The sequence below is a fragment of the Megalops cyprinoides genome, chromosome 4 (assembly GCF_013368585.1).
Source record: "Megalops cyprinoides isolate fMegCyp1 chromosome 4, fMegCyp1.pri, whole genome shotgun sequence".
In the NCBI taxonomy this organism is placed as follows: Eukaryota; Metazoa; Chordata; class Actinopteri; order Elopiformes; family Megalopidae; genus Megalops; species Megalops cyprinoides.
This window is the reverse complement of record NC_050586.1, coordinates 12,448,081-12,467,009: the sequence shown is the minus strand read 5'-3', so window position 1 is coordinate 12,467,009 and position 18,929 is coordinate 12,448,081. Positions and strand designations below refer to the sequence as shown.

At 41.9% G+C, this 18,929-nt stretch overlaps 3 protein-coding genes across 3 annotated transcripts; all 3 read right to left on the bottom strand.

Moving 5' to 3' along the window:
- Nucleotides 1–2,962: 2,962 nt before the first annotated feature.
- Nucleotides 2,963–5,716, bottom strand: LOC118776099 (serine/threonine-protein kinase pim-1-like). The gene is made up of 8 exons (XM_036526181.1): nt 5,692–5,716; nt 5,297–5,449; nt 4,852–5,028; nt 4,538–4,632; nt 4,141–4,188; nt 3,566–3,944; nt 3,156–3,332; nt 2,963–3,057 (listed from the first exon to the last, which is right to left on the bottom strand). The coding sequence occupies exons 1-8, from the start codon at nt 5,714–5,716 to the stop codon at nt 2,963–2,965; spliced, it is 1,149 nt and encodes a 382-aa protein (XP_036382074.1).
- A 1,977-nt stretch (nt 5,717–7,693) lies between these two features.
- Nucleotides 7,694–8,583, bottom strand: LOC118777083 (progonadoliberin-1-like). The gene is made up of 3 exons (XM_036527805.1): nt 8,440–8,583; nt 7,956–8,051; nt 7,694–7,735 (listed from the first exon to the last, which is right to left on the bottom strand). Exons 1-3 carry the CDS (start codon nt 8,581–8,583, stop codon nt 7,694–7,696), a joined length of 282 nt encoding a protein of 93 aa, XP_036383698.1.
- Nucleotides 8,584–11,065: 2,482 nt separating this feature from the next.
- On the bottom strand, nt 11,066–18,469 carry kctd9a (potassium channel tetramerization domain containing 9a). Its single transcript, XM_036528042.1, has 12 exons — nt 18,313–18,469; nt 17,699–17,820; nt 16,324–16,367; nt 16,090–16,186; nt 15,803–15,861; nt 15,554–15,682; nt 15,006–15,073; nt 14,720–14,815; nt 14,404–14,553; nt 14,066–14,171; nt 13,660–13,793; nt 11,066–12,998 (listed from the first exon to the last, which is right to left on the bottom strand). The coding sequence occupies exons 1-12, from the start codon at nt 18,358–18,360 to the stop codon at nt 12,882–12,884; spliced, it is 1,170 nt and encodes a 389-aa protein (XP_036383935.1). The 5' UTR covers nt 18,361–18,469; the 3' UTR covers nt 11,066–12,881.
- Nucleotides 18,470–18,929: the final 460 nt, after the last annotated feature.

Below are 18,929 nucleotides of genomic sequence, written 5' to 3'. Positions count from 1 at the left end.
ACCTTGTTAACAATATGTACAAAATAGTAAAGGCACAATTTAAACCAAACACCTCTGTACTCAGTTCCTTTGCGGTTCAAGATAGTATTTAAGATCAAATTTTAAAGTCCTGTTGGATCGAACAACAAAAACGAATTTACTATCACAGGTACTAAAAGTACAAGTAAAACTAAGTCCTCCGTGACAAAGTTTTTTCCCCCCTTCCTATCGAACCGGCACCAACAGTGCGATCCAATTCTGGTGTCCACAGTGAATGGAGACCGCAGGGGTGATGGCAGTTAAATGTGGAACGACATGGGGTGCACCACGATCTTCAAGGAATTCAGACACAGCACCACCAGGACGAACTCAAACAGTCGAACGATTTTTCTTCCTTGATTGACAACCACGCTATGGTTTCTGTTTCCTAAAGCGGTCTATGACCTGTTATATTATTTAATTTTCGATTAATTAGCTCCGTTAGCTTCTTGGCTATTTTCGCTTTAGACAGCTGTTTTAGCTAATTACCTATTTTCGCTTTTTAGATAAATTACTGTTTTCCACAGTTGCTGGAGCTCTCTTTGTAGGTATTTTTCTTTAGCTAATTTAGCGTATTTAGGTATTTTAACTTTTTTTTTTTTTTTTAAATCTTTGTAGGTAAAATCTAGCCCCCTTTTCACAGCTCAGCACACCTCAGGGGTCGGGAAAAAAAAATCTCCCGCCGTGCAGTGAAAACATAGCGTCTACTGTCTCATTTTTGAATGCAATAAAAGTTTGGGTAATCTTAAAAAAATGTACATTTATGAATGTATTATTTAGCCATTATAATATCATTTTTACAGGAATATTTTAAGTTTATATCCGACAAAAGAAACCTAAATTTTATGTCGCCATATTGGAAGTTCGGAATCCCCTCCTTTGTTAACATCGTCTCAATAAATTTAACTGGCGCACGAGAGAGAAAAATGTTCTTCTGTTTCGATGTCATTAACACAAAATGTACAATTGTTAGATTCTATTTTAAATCTGGCTCTTGACATCTCCTTGCAAGTAGGGTTGGGAACCGAAACCAAAATGCCAACCCAGCTAACAGTCACCTTGCCGCAACGCAATTTAATGACCAAACATACGTTGCTACAACGTCAAGTCCGACATCGCGGCACCGTAATCCAGGTGCCATGAAATAACGTCTGCAACCGACCAATGCACTACGTCGCGACAACGTCATCCACGCCACCAAATGGCAACATTCTCTTAAAAACGTTGCTGCGACGTCACAAGAACGTCGCGTGTTAGCTGCGAAGTACCGGGTACCTTTTCGCGTGTACGGTCACACCGATGTGATTTGCCGGTTAGCGCGCATGCTAAACCTGTGCGATTAGAACACTAGATTGGAAAAAATATGGAAAAAAAAATATATATATAATTTTAGCTTTGAGGAAACAGCGATTTAACGTTAAAATATAGCAAATGCTAACTGAAAACTATGAGAAGCTTAATAACACTGGTGAAAACATAACGAACCATGTAACGTAGCACGCGCGCTACATAGCATAAAAATAAGCTACGTGCGAAAGGGTTAAATACGAACTAGCATGCATGGCTAACGTCACAACAGTGTGAAAGGTGGACCGCAGTAAACGGTCAAAAGTGTGGCTCTCCAGAACGACAAGCAGTTAGTTTAATTAACTGCTCTAGATTGATCTTTATCTATTATTTAATTTTTTTAAATGCATGTGGATCATTTTTTAAATGCATGTGGATCATGTTTTTATTGTATGTATTTAGTAAATACTAGTAAATACTGTTTACTTTGTGAACGTTCAGTTAATGCTTAAAAGAATAATGACATTTTTATCTAAACATTTGACCTCTTTTTTTTTTTAACACCAGTTTGGAATCGAAAAGAATCAGAATTGATAAAATTCCAACGATACCCAACCCTACTTACAAGGCTCTGCTTCTGCCCAAGGAAACTAACGGGATTTATGATGGCTCCCTTGGTCTCACTGTGGACATGCATATCGTGGAGAACAGTGTCCTGTGTCAGGACACCTTAAGCAAGCATACAAGTAGCAACACCATTCACAAAGCCAACAGCAAGATAGTTTATAGGCATTTATTGTAATTTTGGTCCTCTTAACTCTCCATATTCCAGGCTGGAAGAGTTTGTCGCAGGACAGGCTGACAGAACATAATCCAAGGATTCTAAAAGAGAATTAAAACATGCACATGTTAACCAGTGAGTGAGCATCACCTTGAGGGCTTCACTGTGCTATGGAGGCCTAATTGTAATGACAACATTTATTTGCAAGTTGCCTGCAGCTGGATGATTTCTGAACTCTCAATGCCTCTCCTCATTCCCCACCTCCCTGTCTGGTCCCTTTACTCCCCTTGAGTGTACAAGGTTCTGAACACAGAGGATTTCCAAGCATCTTTTCCCTAAGTACAGAACTATTACCATCATTCTATCTGCTCACCTGTCATACTCTGTTGTACTGGGTTACATCTTCTGGCTCCATGGGACTATGCATGGATGGTGGGTCATGACCAGTGTCCAACTGGGTCTTCATGTCAATCCTTTAGGTGGCTCCTTTGCTGCTCATAAGATGTCGGTCGCTATGCAGTTTTCCATTAGAGGGATGAAGTGGAATGAAAAAAATACCAGTTACAAGTTCCATTCATATCATTTATGCATACACACAAATCTACAGACTTTTGAGAAACAAGTAAGCAAAAAATTCAGCTACCTCTTCGTCTTCTGGCATAGGACCAATTTCAGTATGCCAACAACTTTATCAGGTACTTGCCTTTAGGAGCTTCCTTTTTTGGTGAGGCCTGGGGGGTGAACGGTGCATGCAGACTTTTACCTAAGACTATACTATATTACTAAACTATATTCACTTACTGCTACTGTAACTATTTACAATCTATTTTACACAAAGGCCTTAAAGGCATTTTGCACAATGGCAATGAGGGGAACTTAAGTGTGGAGCCAGGGGTGGAACTGGAGCTCCTCCAGCGATGGTCGGTCCTCTGGCCGGGGCATGAAGCACCAGCCAATGAAGTCACGCAGTTCTTGTTAGAGAGGAAATAGAAATTGTATGATTAGTCAAAGAAGAAAAAGGAAATTAACATGAAATGCACAACCCCTCACACTCCTGCTGGCTCCTCACCTGGCGAAAGGCCCGCCTTGAACTCCACGTGGCTCATTGACTCCCTGTCGAATGTGGTGAAGGGGAGGTCGCCATGGAGTAAGCCATACAGCGTTACTCCTACGGACCACACAGTCCCAGGTCCCGCCAGAAACATCTTTTGCTCAAACCACTCCGGCGGGAGGTATTCCGGAGTGCCTGAGAGACAAGACAGGCACACATGTGAATACAGACATCCCACAGTACACCAGTAACACAATGAGTCAAGTGGGGATTTCAGAAGTTTGCTCACACTAAAAGCATTGTTTTATTGCATGAAAAAGTTAAAGGTGGTGGGGGGGTTACCTTCCAGCACTCAGAATGATATCAGTGCTTAGTGATAGGTTCTCAAATGCTTATTAACATGTACACAAAGTGCTCCTCTCACTGACCTGAGAAATCGTCATATGGTGTCTCCTTTAGTAGATCACCACATCCAAAGTCAATGAGCTTGACTTGGCCAGTGTCAGTCCGCAGCAGGATGTTTTCCGGCTTAACATCCCGGTGGACCACGCCTCTCTCTTCACAGTGCCTGAGAGCGGCCAGCAGCTGTTTGATAACGCACCGAGCTTCATCTTCATTTAGCTCGGCGCCCCGGTCTTCAATAAAGGACCAAAGGTCTTTGCAGGGGTCTACGCGCTCTAGCACCATGGCGTAAGACATGTCCCTGTCGAACCACTCGTAGAGGTTCAGGACGTTGTCATGGCCAGAGCCGGCGTTAACCGCCTGCATGAGGGCCACCTCTTTGGGGATGGGCTCTTCCTGTCCAGGCTGTGGAGAGAGGAAGTCAGGCAGTTTAATGAGAGCTGGCATGTGCTCAATATGGAGAGCCAGGTTATAATGTGCTGCTAGTTATATATGCTACAAAACAATGAAAGAAATTACAGAACACAGTGTCAATATAAAAAGTGACTCAGAAGACACAGCACTGATGTGAGGCTGAACAAATGATGAAAGAGGTGCTTACCAGCTCCATGTCATATCCCCGAAACTTCTCCACGTACTTCAGGGCCACCTGAGGAAACCATGATGTTGATTAGAGAGGTATAATTTCGTTTCGCATATCATGCAATTAATGACTATGCTATGCAGCTGAATATCAGTAGATACAAAAAATGAAGACTGATAATCCCATCAAGAATAACAACAGGTTGGTAAAACAATTAGACATGAGGCAAGGTAGACAACAACTAAAAATGAAATTCAAAAAAGAACTGAAAATTGAAAAGGAAAGAATACAATCATTCAAAGTAGCAGTAAAAGAAGTACATCTGTATGTTTCTTAAGGATCACGTTGGAGAATGTGTGTGAGAAAAGCTGGTTGTGAGCACAGGGCAGGGAGGGGAGAGATTCTGGCATCTTACCGGCTGTCCGTCCGACTTCCTGATACCAGAATAGACGGAGCCGTACCCACCCCGTCCCAACAGCTCTCCCTTCCTGTAATATTTCTGAGCTCGTTCTGTAACACACAGCAGGCACTCATCAATCACTGATGGGGATGTGTACTCAAGAGAGCAAATGGCATCGTTGGCAGTATCATGTATTTCTCTCTATTATTAGTATGTGTATGGATTTATATGGCTGAATAAACTGGTCAGGTATTTCATCCTGGATGTCTATGAGAGAAAGCAATGCTGCTGGACGGTGGTGCCTGACCCCTCCTTGCCATCATACTAACCTTTCCAAAGGGGTTGGGCGGGTTCGGCATTCGCGGTGGAGCGGCCCCTGTCTCCACGGGTTCGGGCTTTCACCTGCCTTCTCTCTTTCTTTTTCTGCGGTTCATCTTGACAGGGACGCACCCTTTTCCCATCCCTGCGCTCTGCGCAGTCCCGGTCCTCAGCTATCGCCTCTAAGGCTGAACAGAACACACACAGGAAAGACACACTAAGCCTACCGGTCTTTTGGTCATTCTCAAAGACACAACTATTGTGTTGCAGAGACGAGCTGGGAGCGCTTTGGTATTCATGATTTCCAGGCTGTAATTTTGGGCTCAAAGGGTAATTTCAAAGTTTAAAGGATGATTATTTAATAGTTCTGGAGTGTTCAACTTATCAGGTGAAATAAAACATTGAGGGTTATCAGGCCCTTAGCCCCCTAGTGGAGACTGTGACTGGCATCCTGACCTTTCTGAGGGAGTCTGGCAGCCCTGGCCTTGGAGTTTGAGAGGCCATAGGTGTCTCCATGGATATTCTCCTGCCCTGGCTCTCTCCTCTTCACCAACTCCTCATTCTCATGGGGTAGTTGCCTGGTCTTTCCCTCTTTTCCTCCCCCCAAGGCTGAACAGAACACAAACTACACTGTTAATTCTACCAGTTTTTCCCCCAATATTGTTCTTTACTTTACAGAGCAAACGGCTCATTTTTAGACCCAACGTTTTTGCATTTATCACCCATTATTTGCTTTAAATACAGAATACATTTTGCGCTATTGCAAAAGTCATATTTGTTACTATCTAATTATTCCCCTCAGGTTTACGTTCCATAGCCACAGAATAAACGGGCTGTTATTGCATTCTTACGTGAGGATCTTTTCCGTTTAGGCATCTCACTTAGCGTGAACAACGTCCATCCATTAGTCGCCTTTTTGCGTCTTTCAGATCTATTAAGTCTCGTCTGAATAATTTCTCTTTTGATGATCATTCTTATAGATTCTTTACTCTGTGACGTATTGTTGTTTCATTACATTACATTGCAGAATCCTCTTCATTAAGCTCTGTGACGTAAGAAACTTCATTTGGGCATCTATCATTTCCCCCGGTTTACCATAAAAAACTGTTCAATCGATTTACACGTTAACCCCACAGATGATGACAATAAAATAATGTTAACATAAGTTGTGCAAGTATGACAGGTCAATTTCAAGGCCCGAAGCCTTTGTAAGAATTTTTCGAACATTCCGATTTCGTTCACGTTAGTGCATATCAGGATATTTGCATTGCCATTTCGAAATGTATGGCAACCGTTCTTCACCACCTTCCATCTCCTTTGTCAGCTCTTTTTGTCCTTTCTCACACTAGCCTTTCGATCTAATTCGCTTTTGTCTGAATATAGCAAAATCAGTTCGGGCAAGTGCGGCTCTGCCGGTCCTGAAAGAGACCGAGATCGCCACCTATCGGCTGCCCAGTCACATTTTTGTAGCAAAACTATGGTTTTACACATTTTCAAATCATGAATCTGATGTTTAAGTGAAACAGCAAGTTAACAGAACTGTGAATAAAGACAAACTACATCTTTGCCATCCCCCCCAATATTGCCTCACATCCAAAGTGTGCTTTATTAGGGCTGAATCAATTGCCCCAGTGCCACTCAGCCTCAGCATCAGTATTAGCACGTTGGACATATGGTTTGGGCTCCTCTCGTGTTCAGAAATGCGGTGCGAATGTTTCCAGTCGCAAAAACCGTCCACAAATGCATTATTTTTTTGTCCCAAAAAGTTTGCAGGTGAATATATTCTCGTGATGCTTAGTTGTCCATTAGGCAGTCGACTGCACAACATGTCATTTGTTAATGATCGAACCCGACCACCTATTCCACCTAGTCTCTTGCCGATGGGGGGTATTTCGCTGTTGTCTGTTGTGAAACGAAGAGGCCCCTCTTTCAATGAGAATCGTTTTTACTTTGTCACTATATATTTCCCCACAGCACAGGGTTTGTAACAGTCTCACACCAGGAGTAGTCTTCACCCCCCCTCCCTCCACCCCAGCATCGATGATTTGCGTTTGCTGTATAGGATAGTCAAACAAAAAAAATCTATAGAGGCCATATGTAAAACTTTACTGAATACTAATATCATCTATTTACAGCACTGTTCACTCGTTTCATTTCATCCAGGGCTCGACAAAGGAGAAAAGGGAAAAAAAAGTATGTTTTTGTCACACAACGTATACACAGGTATACTGTAAATTACTTGATAATTTTTATTGAGCGATAATATTCATAGATGTTAAAATAATTTTAGTGGTAGTGCTGGCAGTGAGATTTAAGCATTTGTAGCTCATCTTTTCTCATTTCTGTAATTCATACACCAAGAAGTTAAACAACAATGAATAAAAACTGCATGTTACCACAAGCCTATTTTATTGGAAATTCTTTCATTCTGTATCCTGTTTAAGGGTACAAAAGTCATATTTATCCTACAATTATCATCCATCATCTTGTAGATTTATTTCTGTCACAGCTAAAAATGATTCATGAGTGAGTTGATATTAAGAACATTGTAGCTCATATTTTGCTGTTTTTCAGGTGGTTCAAGTTACTGTTCAGTGGCAAACAAAATGGCATGCATACATTTGTTTACAACGAGTTGAATGCATCTGGGTAAATGGAACAAGAACAATAATTATCTGCTGTATTTGAACAGAAACCGGCAACCGGTGACGTCAGAGAAGTCTAGGTCTAAGGTAAATGACTGGTTCAATCACGTGACAGTTTACAAAGAAATTCAGAAGCACATACAAAATCCCTCTAAAGACACTGAAGGCACAGTCATGTTTTATTGAAAGAATTCATTAATAATATCTGTTATATATTTTTGCGTCCCGTTTCTGTGTCAGCCAGGTTTGCCTAGAAAAAAAGGAAAGAGGGTGTTTCAGCAGAGACTTTTTTCACCATTTGTGTAATTGATATGACAAATTCAAAATTAACATCAGAGGAACAGAGCCAAAATATGGAGCAGCAGGCCTTACTAACATGTAGTGTCACAGAAACATTGTAAGAATGTTGGCAGGGGAGAGAGGGGGACAAGTATGTAAGCACACAAACAGAGAAAGCACCAATTTCTCACCAGTATCTCCTTTAGACTGGAGATTGTGATTTGTGGGGAGAGGTCAGCACAGCTGGACAGACTGGAGGCATCCAGCTTTTGCAGTTCCTCTGCAATCTGTGGAAACAAACTCACAGCCATGATTATGGCACAGAGTGTCGTGCCCTCAGTTAACTACAACAACTCCACCATGAGCCCTAACAGAGGTAATCATTCCTGTTCCTGAAGGATGCAGTAATCAAGCAGTCCTGACCTTTTTGCACATGAGTTAACCATATCAATAGCAGACTTTGTAGCAGCTGGCAAATATAAAGTTTTTTTATGCTATGAACACAAAATAAAGAGGGGCGTTTTGGAGCTTTGATCACAATTTTTTGGACTCTCATTGGATCTTATCCACACATTGTTCTTTTCTTCTTGTGATCAGCATGTAAAAGTATACCCTGTGTTTGTCACAGAGAAGTGGCATGAGAACCCTGGGGAGTAGAGTTCAAGCAGTACATACTTCTTGCAGCGTGTCCTGTAGGCTTAGGCTGTCGGCTGCTCTCTTGCCTCCAGGTCTCAGGCCGTAGGACCAGTGCTGACAGCAGCCCTGACACACCAGTGCCACAGCCAGCCCAAGCCACAAGAGGGAGCTTGTATGTGCCATTCTGAAACCACACAGAACCCTCAGTATTCACCTGTTCAATTTTTTCAGCCTGTGCCCTCTTTCATGGTGTGCCTCAAGTCACATGCAGTAGAATTGTCCAATGCCATGATAAACAATTCTAAATCAAGCCAACCTCAAAGTCTTTTGACACCTGTTTATGCAGCGGTTAGCAAAACATTGGACAAATCGAAACGGTAAGTACAGATAACTCCTTAGGTTTCTCTCACCTTGTCAGATGGACTCTGTGTGGATGATGGTAGTTGTCTTCTCTTCTCGGTCTACCTCAGCAGTGCTTTGCTTTTGCTTCACTAGGGCTTTTATACTCAGCCTGGCCCCACTGTGGCTGACAGGGTCTGTCCACTCACCGTTGGGAGCACAAATGAGGGATTTAGCACACGCCCTGGCACTCAATCCACGCACACTCTCTGCACTCAACATCCTGTGCTCTGGCACCCCAGGGGGCAAGCTAAAAGCTTGATAATACGTCAATTATGCTTAGCCTTGTTGCCTTAATGTTATTGTGGTGCTCAAGATAAATCCCATTTGAGAAATATATTAAAATAATCTCTGGGCTGGCCAACACCTGCGTCTTTTTTTGCCAGCCCCAGATTAGATGGCCTAATCCCTATCGTAAGTGTGGGGCAAAGACATCATGTATATGTCAAGGATCAGTGGAAATAAATGACATTGTATATGAAATGTTGGGGCATTATGGGTAAGACTAAAGACCAGCGATTGTTGTTCAGGAGGCATGCTGCTACAATACCTTTCAAATATCAGGGTTTTCCACTTTGTATGTTCATATTGTATATAGATGTATGTTTTTTCTGCTTTAAGGAGTAATGCAAGACTGGAAGATTATTTTTATTGCTGCAATAGTTACTACTTGGAATTTGGGTTACTTTGAAGGTGACATCGAGGGGAAAACTGCTTTTTGAGGCTCATTACTGTCACAATACATGCAGACCCAGATTTCACAATGATGTGGTTCATGATCTCCATGCTCTTGCCATTTATTAAAACACCACCTAGGTTTTACAATACTTTACAATACAGAATCCTCAAGGAACTCCAATAAATCTTGATGTCTTGCAGACTAACTCTCAAGAGTGTTCACATTCTCACTAGATAAACTAAAACATGACGTTCAGTTATCATCTGTACACTTAGGTCTTTTGTCCGATGGGTTTATAGCACTGTGGAGCAGACAGAGGCTGAGGACCGAGAATGAGAGTGAGACAGTGGCAGCCAAAATGACAAAGAAATGTACAAAAAAGGCAAGAAGCATTCCTCCCATACTGGGCCATTTAGGTTTGCTGCCATTCGTATTACGTTGCTTTCATTCGGTGAAGTTACGAGGAAATGCATTTTAACTAATCATTTGCATGTGTGTACTGTGTCCTTACCTTCTAAGTAAACACCAGTTAGAGTATATCAATTTGGTCCTTGCTGTTCTCTTTGTCCCATCATTCCAAGACTGTCAGGTGGTGTGTTCAACTATTCTGAGTAAAAATAATGTACTAAATATGCTTATGTACATTTAAATATGCAAACATATAGGCAGGATTAATAGTTTATGATTACTTGACTTAATTTGTATAGACTTGTCAACAATTATGACCTTAGACCGCCTTTGTTATTTAGCACCTGTGGGAAAATAGCACATAATTCCCGACAATCTGATTTCCAGGAAGGCTTTGTGTCATGAAAGCAGGGACTGCTTGTGTTTTGTGTAGGCTCACCTGGGGATGCTTATGGCAGTAGATAACAGTCACTAGTGAATTCAGGTAGTATGCTTATGGTAGAGGCTGGAGAATTCATTAGCAATATCAGCACACAGTGAACTACAGGAGAGTGAGCACTAAATGGCACTAAGTACAATTCTCAGTGATGTCATCTAAAGACTTTACAAGCTGAAGAGTTGCTAGATGGTGCTAATTAGTTGTGTGACGGAGGGACCATGGCTGATGTGAACCACCCAACCTTTGGTGGAATGAAGCCCATTATGGTCCATCGCTGTAGCCTCCTGGTCATTGTAGTACACTGACAGTTTTAGACTTGATAGTACATGACATCAAGCTAGTGGGTTGACAAATAGATGCATTTCGCTGTGTCAAATAATCAATAGCTATTTATCTCAAAACTTTTTTTTAGATTTGTGCAATTTTCCATGACTACTCAAGAAGAGGGGGTTCCTTGAATATTTCCAAGGATTTTAAAGGACTGTGGGAACCCTGAGCAAGGTGCTGACATTTAATCTTTAGCTTTAGCAAAACTCTCTAAAAACCTTGAACCATACACTCTGAGTGAGCAAATAAGATCAGTCATAAGCCCCACTAGCCTGTCTAGTGCATCACTGTTTACATCTCCTAATTCAAACTACCAAAATTTACAATCAGCATATGAGGAAAAGAAGTACCCACATCAACATTTCAAGGCGAAAAAAATGACAGAACACAAGAAATATTTTTTTGTTGTTGTCATTGTTTAACAGTCCATTCCATTCATGAAAATACACTTCCTTGGCTGAGTGAGTGCAATTATCACAGAACTGGGTGTGGGAATAGGGAAGCAGTCATATACCCAGTCTTGAGAAAGGCAAATTACTTCCACTCCTCCATACATAAATATAATTGAGTATATATTAAAATAAATAACATCCCCCTTTTTACAAGGATCTGATATATGAAGCACAATGCACTCAGAGTGCTAAATTCAAATGCCATTACAAAGACAGGCAGAGTACCTTGGGAAGGAAAAAAAAAAAAAATCAGCAATTGCTGTGCCTACTTTTCAAAAGCATTACTAAGATTCTGCGACAGTTACATGTCTTTTTTGGACAATGCTGTCCGTGGTTAAATTCAGTCCTTTAAGCCTGCGGATAATGTTCCAGACCTCTTGAATTTACAGGTTGATAAAAACATTAACATAAAAAAATCTTCAAAGATGATCACAGTCCAGCAGTGATAAAACTTCCAGTATCAAAGCAGCTTCTGCTGCTAGGGAAGCACTAGATTTGAAATATCTTAGGACTCGATGTTGATATGCACCACATTCAACAAGAGGTTATTTTTTGCTGTTGTATTAGTAAGGTTGATTGTTTTGACAGTTATTAGTAGGTCTATCTGGATTTGCATGCAAATAGATACATCCCAGATGCAAATCATATTTTGGTGCCAAGCATAGATGAAATAAATAAAAAAGAAAAAGGTAAGTCCATCTTGTCGAGTTGTTATCCTAAAGGGGAGTGTTGTTTTACAACTATACTCCGCTTACTATTTGGTGCAAGACAGACAAGCTTCATGTTGACCGTAACAATATTTGGTTGATACACACATTTCCATGCAGCTCTCACTCTCATACTTCAAATCTATACACTAGAGGCAACTGCATGATTAGAAGCAGCAATCCTGAAATCCTCAGCTAGAGAGGACTTAGATGCTCGGAGGGAGGGCTTCTGCGTGACCAGCCCACTAGAGGCAGCATATACAATTACAAACAGAACGCAAGCGACACATATGTCAGTCAGATAATGGCTGAGAGGGAGGTAGATTCAAAGCCAATGTCAAAAACATTGGACATTTTGACTTCTATAATACTCAAGGGGTGGGGGAGAAGCATTGACCGGAGAAATTAATGCCGTGTTCTCTCTTAACAAATACTGCATTCTCATATCACATCTGACTCCACATGCATCCACTAACATATTCACACCGTAATGGGCAAAGATTACTTCGCCTTTTCAGACATGCTGCTGGTACTGCTTTAACCTTGATTGGAAATGTTTCCTTTAAGCTTCAAAGAGAGCCGGCCGCTGCCTACTGCACTATGCCTATGCCCAGGGAAGTATGACTGCCCCTAAGAACTACTGCTATATATGTGCCCTGAGCTATCAGCCTGCCGCAGTGACTGCGATAACTCCTACATCTGCCGTACTACTTCTCTATGTAAAACACAACACATATATATATTGGTTATTAGGACTGACATCACAAAGGACAGTGCCACACTTGAATTCTCATACTCCAATAAGCGTTCAACATACAAGTGAAATAATGACAACCCTGGAGGTGCCCTAGTGCAAGAAAATAAAGCTAACAGATTGGGTGGATGGCCAGGGCTGTGCATAGAGAAGTGATATTAGGATTGCATACGATTCCAGGGAGGTTCTTGCTACAATGTTTTTGTCTTTTTTTTTTTCTTTTTTTGGGTTTGGCTGGCTGGTTCAGAGGCATGAGGGGAGAGTCTGTGGGAGTGGCCAGCCATGATGGAATGTGCAGGGAGACAAGGGAGAGAGGCTATCTGACGCTCTGAGACATGTGCAGTGGGGTCAGCATCTCTTCAAAGATGGCTCCCTTGACGTTGGAGCCCCTCAGGTTCGCTTCCTGGAGGTCACAGCCAGAAAGGTCACAGTTCTGGAGGGAAATGAGCAGAAAGGAGAGCTTAAACCTGTGTTTCTGGGTCTGAGCTACCAGCTGAGACATCACACAAGCTTTCAGTGTGCTGTATAATACCTGGTAAAGTTATGGTATGCTGTAAAAATATTAACTGAAATTATTGCTATCCAACAATACAATTTCAGTCCCAATAACAAGATCCTTCTATGCCTATCCCCCCCCCCCCCCCCCCCCAACACAATGCAATAAAGCTATAAAACTACATCTGAATTATGTCCTCTCACTCAACCTGTGTAGCAACAATAATTTAAGGAAGGACCTAGTCATATTCCACTATTCATCATGTGACAGACTGATCCATCTCCACCAAAATGACGACTGCGACTGTTAATCTTCTCCAAAGAAACTGAACCTACTGCAAGTGATATCACAAACATTATAGACTGGTCAAACCCAACACAGACTTTAGTCTTTGAATGTCTACCTAATTTTTCACATACTTTTCCGCCTCTGTTAAAACTGAGAAAGCATCCACCATCATAAGTAATGATGACTTGGATGGACATATAATGTTCCATGGATGTGTCCATCAGTATCTACATGACATGGACTGTATAGACTTTAAGCTCAAGCTTAAACTCCGTCTTAGCAGAACTCCCCTCCTCTGAGCCGTGCTCACCTCCAGGTCAGTGCCCGCCAGCGTGGCCCCCCGCAGGTTGCAGTTCTTCAGCTTGGCGTTCTTGAGCGTCGCCACACGCAGATTGATTCCTGTCATCTGGCTGCCCTCCATATCAACCCCCTTCAAATTAGCACCTGAGAGGAACAGGCAGTGCAGTGGAGTGGTTAAGGAGTGGGACCGATTTAAAGGTCGCAGGTTCAATACCAAGGAGTGGCACTTAAATGGAGTGGTGCTACTGAGCAAGGTACTTAGCCTAATTACATAACATGTAAAAATGTGAGCTATGTAAGTCACCCTGATAAGAATGTCTGCTGGAGGAAATATCCAATGGCGCCCAACAGATGAGCACAAGCTTTGCCATCTTCCCTCAATCCCCTTTTGACACGAACAATATGAGAAAGATTACCTTCCAAGTTGGCCTTTAGGCCAGAGGGATCCTCAAAGTTGCAGCCTTTCAGAGATGCCCCCTCTGCGTTTGTACAAAGCATCTTCACACCCTGCAAGTTAGCACCCTGAAATACATGTACACAAAGTACTATTGTTAACAGTTGCAAACAAACCATCTAAACCCAATACTAATCAAATGCTCTGCTGGAATTTGAACTGCTTGAATAGTTGAATTCTGCAGTTATTCTTATTTGCAAATAAAGTTTTACTCTGTGTACTGTACGTCACAGTACAAGATGTGGTCTGAAAGTTCAATTCGTGAAGGTGACTACAGAATTGCAGAAATGGTGAGCTCACATCGAGGTTGGCCCCAGACAGGTCTGCCCGCTCCAGGTTAGAACAGCATAGGTTGGCGTGTGTGAGGTTGCAGCGACTCAGGTTGGCCATCTTAAAATTAATATATCGGAGGTCGAGGCGGGACAGGTCCGCTCCACTGAAATTCAGACCCTGGCAAACAGAAAGAAAGAAAGCTCACACAGGGAGTCTCAACACGTTTCTCCAGTATTGCATGCCTTGTACTGCATCTTCTGATTTATGGTTTTTTACTCAGCATCTTGTGATAACATTTTCTCAATAGACAATTTAAATAAACCAAAAGGCCCTTCCTCTATACCTGACAGCGCAGCTCAGACTTGGTTGGTGTGGCAAGCAGGAAGCGCACAAACTCCTTGCGGGAGATTGGGGAATGGTCCTCCGGGGGTTGGGAATTCTGGGAAAGCAGACATTTGAACAGAAACATGGGCGTGAAATCACCACTTCTCAACTTTAATGAAGATTACAGGTACTGCTTCCTCATTCTCATATGGGGTGTCTGCATTTGTAGGGTCAGTGAGGAACTTACAATGCCATTCTACCAGCTTCCCATTTTCCCATAACTCAGTGTTCTCATTTGCCCCTACCTTTATTGCTACTTCCAACTGCTCAGCAAGCTGCTCTATTCCAAAGAAGCGTGCCTCCTCCAAGACCCCTGAAAGATAACGATATGTTTTATGGGCTGGCTGACCAGCGTACTTGTTTGCAATTCACTGGCAAACATGGGATGAAGTATGAGGTACAAGGCTTCTAAACTTGTCCCTTGTTCTAAGCCCTTGTCACCATAACACCTTACAGTAGTTCAAACCATCAGAGTAGATATGAACCACACATGTTATTGACATCCAGGTTTCCAGGCAGGGAATTGCCATTTAACCCCTGAGCAAAATCTTAACCTGAATTACTTCAGTAAATATCTTGCAGCATAAATGATTGATATGTAGGTCATTAAAAGGACAGGTACATTGCAACTAATCTTAAACTCCCACAGATCATGCCACTGGGTTGGAATCCATATTGGGAAAGACTGACACCATTTCTATATAGAGCTGGGCTCTCTTGTGAGCCGGGCAAATGGGATATCGCACTGGGCGGTGCAGAAGAATGTCTGATAGTACCCAGTGATCATGCTCACCAAGCAAGTTGATGCCCTCATTGACAATGAGCTGGCCGTGCCGCAGGTAGTTCAGTATGGGCTCAAAGTATTCTGGGCTGCGGTCAATCAGGTAGGCCCCCCGCTCATCCTGCTTGTTCCCCCACACGTCTGCAGGGGAAGGAGAGTATGTATGAAAGTTGGCAATATTAACACAAACAATGTAGCAAGAACATTATATTATAGCTGGGGGAGAGCAATGTAGGCACTGGGCCTGGGTCAGGGATTTACCTTTGTCTCTGAACATATGTGCCAGCATGCTCTCTGGCTCCTTGCTTACCAGGGTGCTCCTGAGAAGAGAGATCGCAACAGGGAAAGGGAGGGTCAAGTTTATGCTCCTCTGGTGATAAAGCTCCCCATTTGAAACAAATGAAAATAATGTAGTTCACTAATCACCTAACAACGAAATCAGTCTCATTAGCTTGGGCAAACTGCCAGCTAAATGAATACGACTATGCTAACGGTGAAATTATGCTGATGACAAGCCACTGTAACACAGCACTAAGACCTCTGCCTACCGTGTGGTGGTGAAGAGGCGACCTCCGATGTTAAGAGTCAGCCAATCAGTGTGAGCTCCTTTGCGCTCCTCTGAACACTTGATTTCATTCTGAGGCTCTGATACAAACCGCAAGAAAACAAGCAGACAAATCTCAGCTGGATCTGCACAGCAGTGAGGACATTTAAGATGTTTTCCAATGTTTTACACTTTCAAATATACAATGACTTCTAAATGAGACAACATCTATGCTCACCGACAAAGGGCTCCCCTTCAGAAACATAGAGCACGTCATCATCTCTGCAGGACACAGAGACGGGCATTGCAGTCATCACACTAATTGTGGTGAACTAGCAACTGCATTTTTGCAGTTAATATAATAAAACACAGTAATAAACTCTAATTGTATCGCATTTCCATTCAAGTTTTGAAGCCTGATGTAGCTCAAACTAATCTGTATCTAATCTGTATACGTAAACTGACCATAAACCCTAATGGAACTAACTAAGATGTCTTGTGAGAATATATTGAGCTCGTGTAGATGGAGTTTGTCCAGTCAGAGCTTTGTAAATATGGAGCAGATTTGTTTCAGCTCTGTATTTTGGGCAAAGCCAGTGGAAGGAAGTCAGATGAATCACTGGATGAATCACCTGAGGTGATATGCTCTCAGGTTTTTTTTTTTCTTAGTTAAAATCCTTACGGGAGTATTCTAGATGAGCTGGAGGGTAGACAATGCAGACTAGGCTGACAGAACTACTATATATAGTCAATGCAATAAGTCAGCCTTGAGAAGACAAAGACATGGAAGAGTTTTTTTTTTTTTTAATTTTTGCATCTCAGTGAGACAGGAAACCTCTTCTTTTGACAATTTTTCTAAGATGAACACATTATAAGAGATTCCAGAAAGACCACTGTGTAATCATCTACATCTCTATCCTCAGTTTTCAGAGTTGAAGTAAAGCCATCCACACTTTAAATAAACTGCAGCACTCCATGACAGGGCAAGCATGCGTTCTGTTTAGTCTAAATTTAGTAAAAGAAGGTTGCAGTCATCCTGTTTCTTTTCGTCAGATGTGTGACTGTTAAATCTTCACCTGGCTGCACTGTGACATACAGTTGCACACTTTTAGCACTAAAACTGGACTGAATAAAACTGAATAATCTTTTCGAGGGGCTACTAGTACAGCGAGAGGCCCAAGAACGTAACCTTGCAGACTTTGAAGAGATCAAAGGGACTTACTTTTCTCCTGCAACACTAAATTTGTCCTCTAGGGTGGCTCTGGACCACCTAAACTGCCTCTGTGTGCAACTATATTTCTCAGTGAAAACAGGTGATGAACAACACTTCAGAACCATAAACCGTGCCTTTGAGTGGTATCAAAAACTGTGTAGTTAACTAAGAAAAACTATTTGGTTATTAATTTAACAGCATATACTTAGCTGCTCGTTTTTATTCCTGCCTAGGTCAACAAGAATGTTTCTATATATTGTGTTTGCGTTTACTCTTTATTGAGTCAACAGCAGCATCGCAGATTCAAGTCAAGCTTGAGGATACTGCAGACATAACGACGCCAAAAATATGTGTCGCTACTCGAAATACAGTTTGTTTTCCTTGACCCCGCTTGCCACACCTGATAAGGGCGATGTCATCGATGAGGCCTCCTTTCCCATTATATAGACTGCAGGCTCGGATACCCAGCTTGTTACTGGCTACAGACAGCAAGTCGGCCAAAGTCCCATACACTGCCACAACCTGAGACAGAGATTGGAAGGTGAAATCCTTTCTTCTGTGACCAGTTTACCTTTGAAGCTAACTACCTTGATTGTAGCTGGCTATAGAGGTCAACATCCTATTTTGATGCTACCTTTTGCTGGCTACATAAGCACTGACATCTGGCTGGCTTACTGTATAGGACGACGAACACCGCTCAGACGTGATATAAAAACACCAACTAGCTATGCAGTTAACTTAACATGTGTCAGTACTTATCAGTCTGCTAGTTAGTTAACTGCAAGTAATATAGCTGGTCAGTGAGCTAGACATGATTTACAGCCAACCAGATGCTAGGAAGCAAAATAAACATTTATGATTAAGATATTCTATTCAACATCTAGGTAACTAACTTATATAGGATAGCCAGTGAATCAGTCAGCTAGCAAGCAATCGTTCTCCACTTCTGAATGAGCTTGCTTGATAAGTTAGCTATCTTGCTAAATTAATCTGGTCCATCGCATCCGTACGCACCTTGCCATTTTTGGTGGTTCCATTAACGAAAAGAGTAACTCTTCTCATTCTTTGAATGACGCTTTAAATATTATTTACAAAACAAAAAACGACTAGCTACATGTACACTATTTTCTAAAACTTACAGGAGACCCTGACAGAAAGGAGCCTCTTCGCAGACAACCTAGAGCTCGCCCATTTCTGAGCATACGTCCAATCAGACATAGGATAGAATGACGTACGTGGCAGTCTGCCCAATCATGTACAAGAAAGGAAAGACAAGAAGGCAAAACTACCCTATCACAAACGCCAGTAATGGCATCATGGTAGATTGACTTACGTCGTATGACTGGAATTCTGACGCAAGGGAAAAAATTACCAGCCCGGTAACAAAGAGAAATACTAATGTGTTGACAATAAAAACAGAAACCTATAAGACTCCATGTCATTGTCATTGTCCTGAATGACATTCATATTTGAGAATTTTACTTTTAAACTGTATTATTTTCAGTAGAATTTAAAACTACACAAGAGTATGATAATACGAATATTAATATTAATAGTTATTATTGTTGTTGTATATTTATATATTATGTATTCACGCACATTGGGCCATGTCTCAATTATCACACAACTTG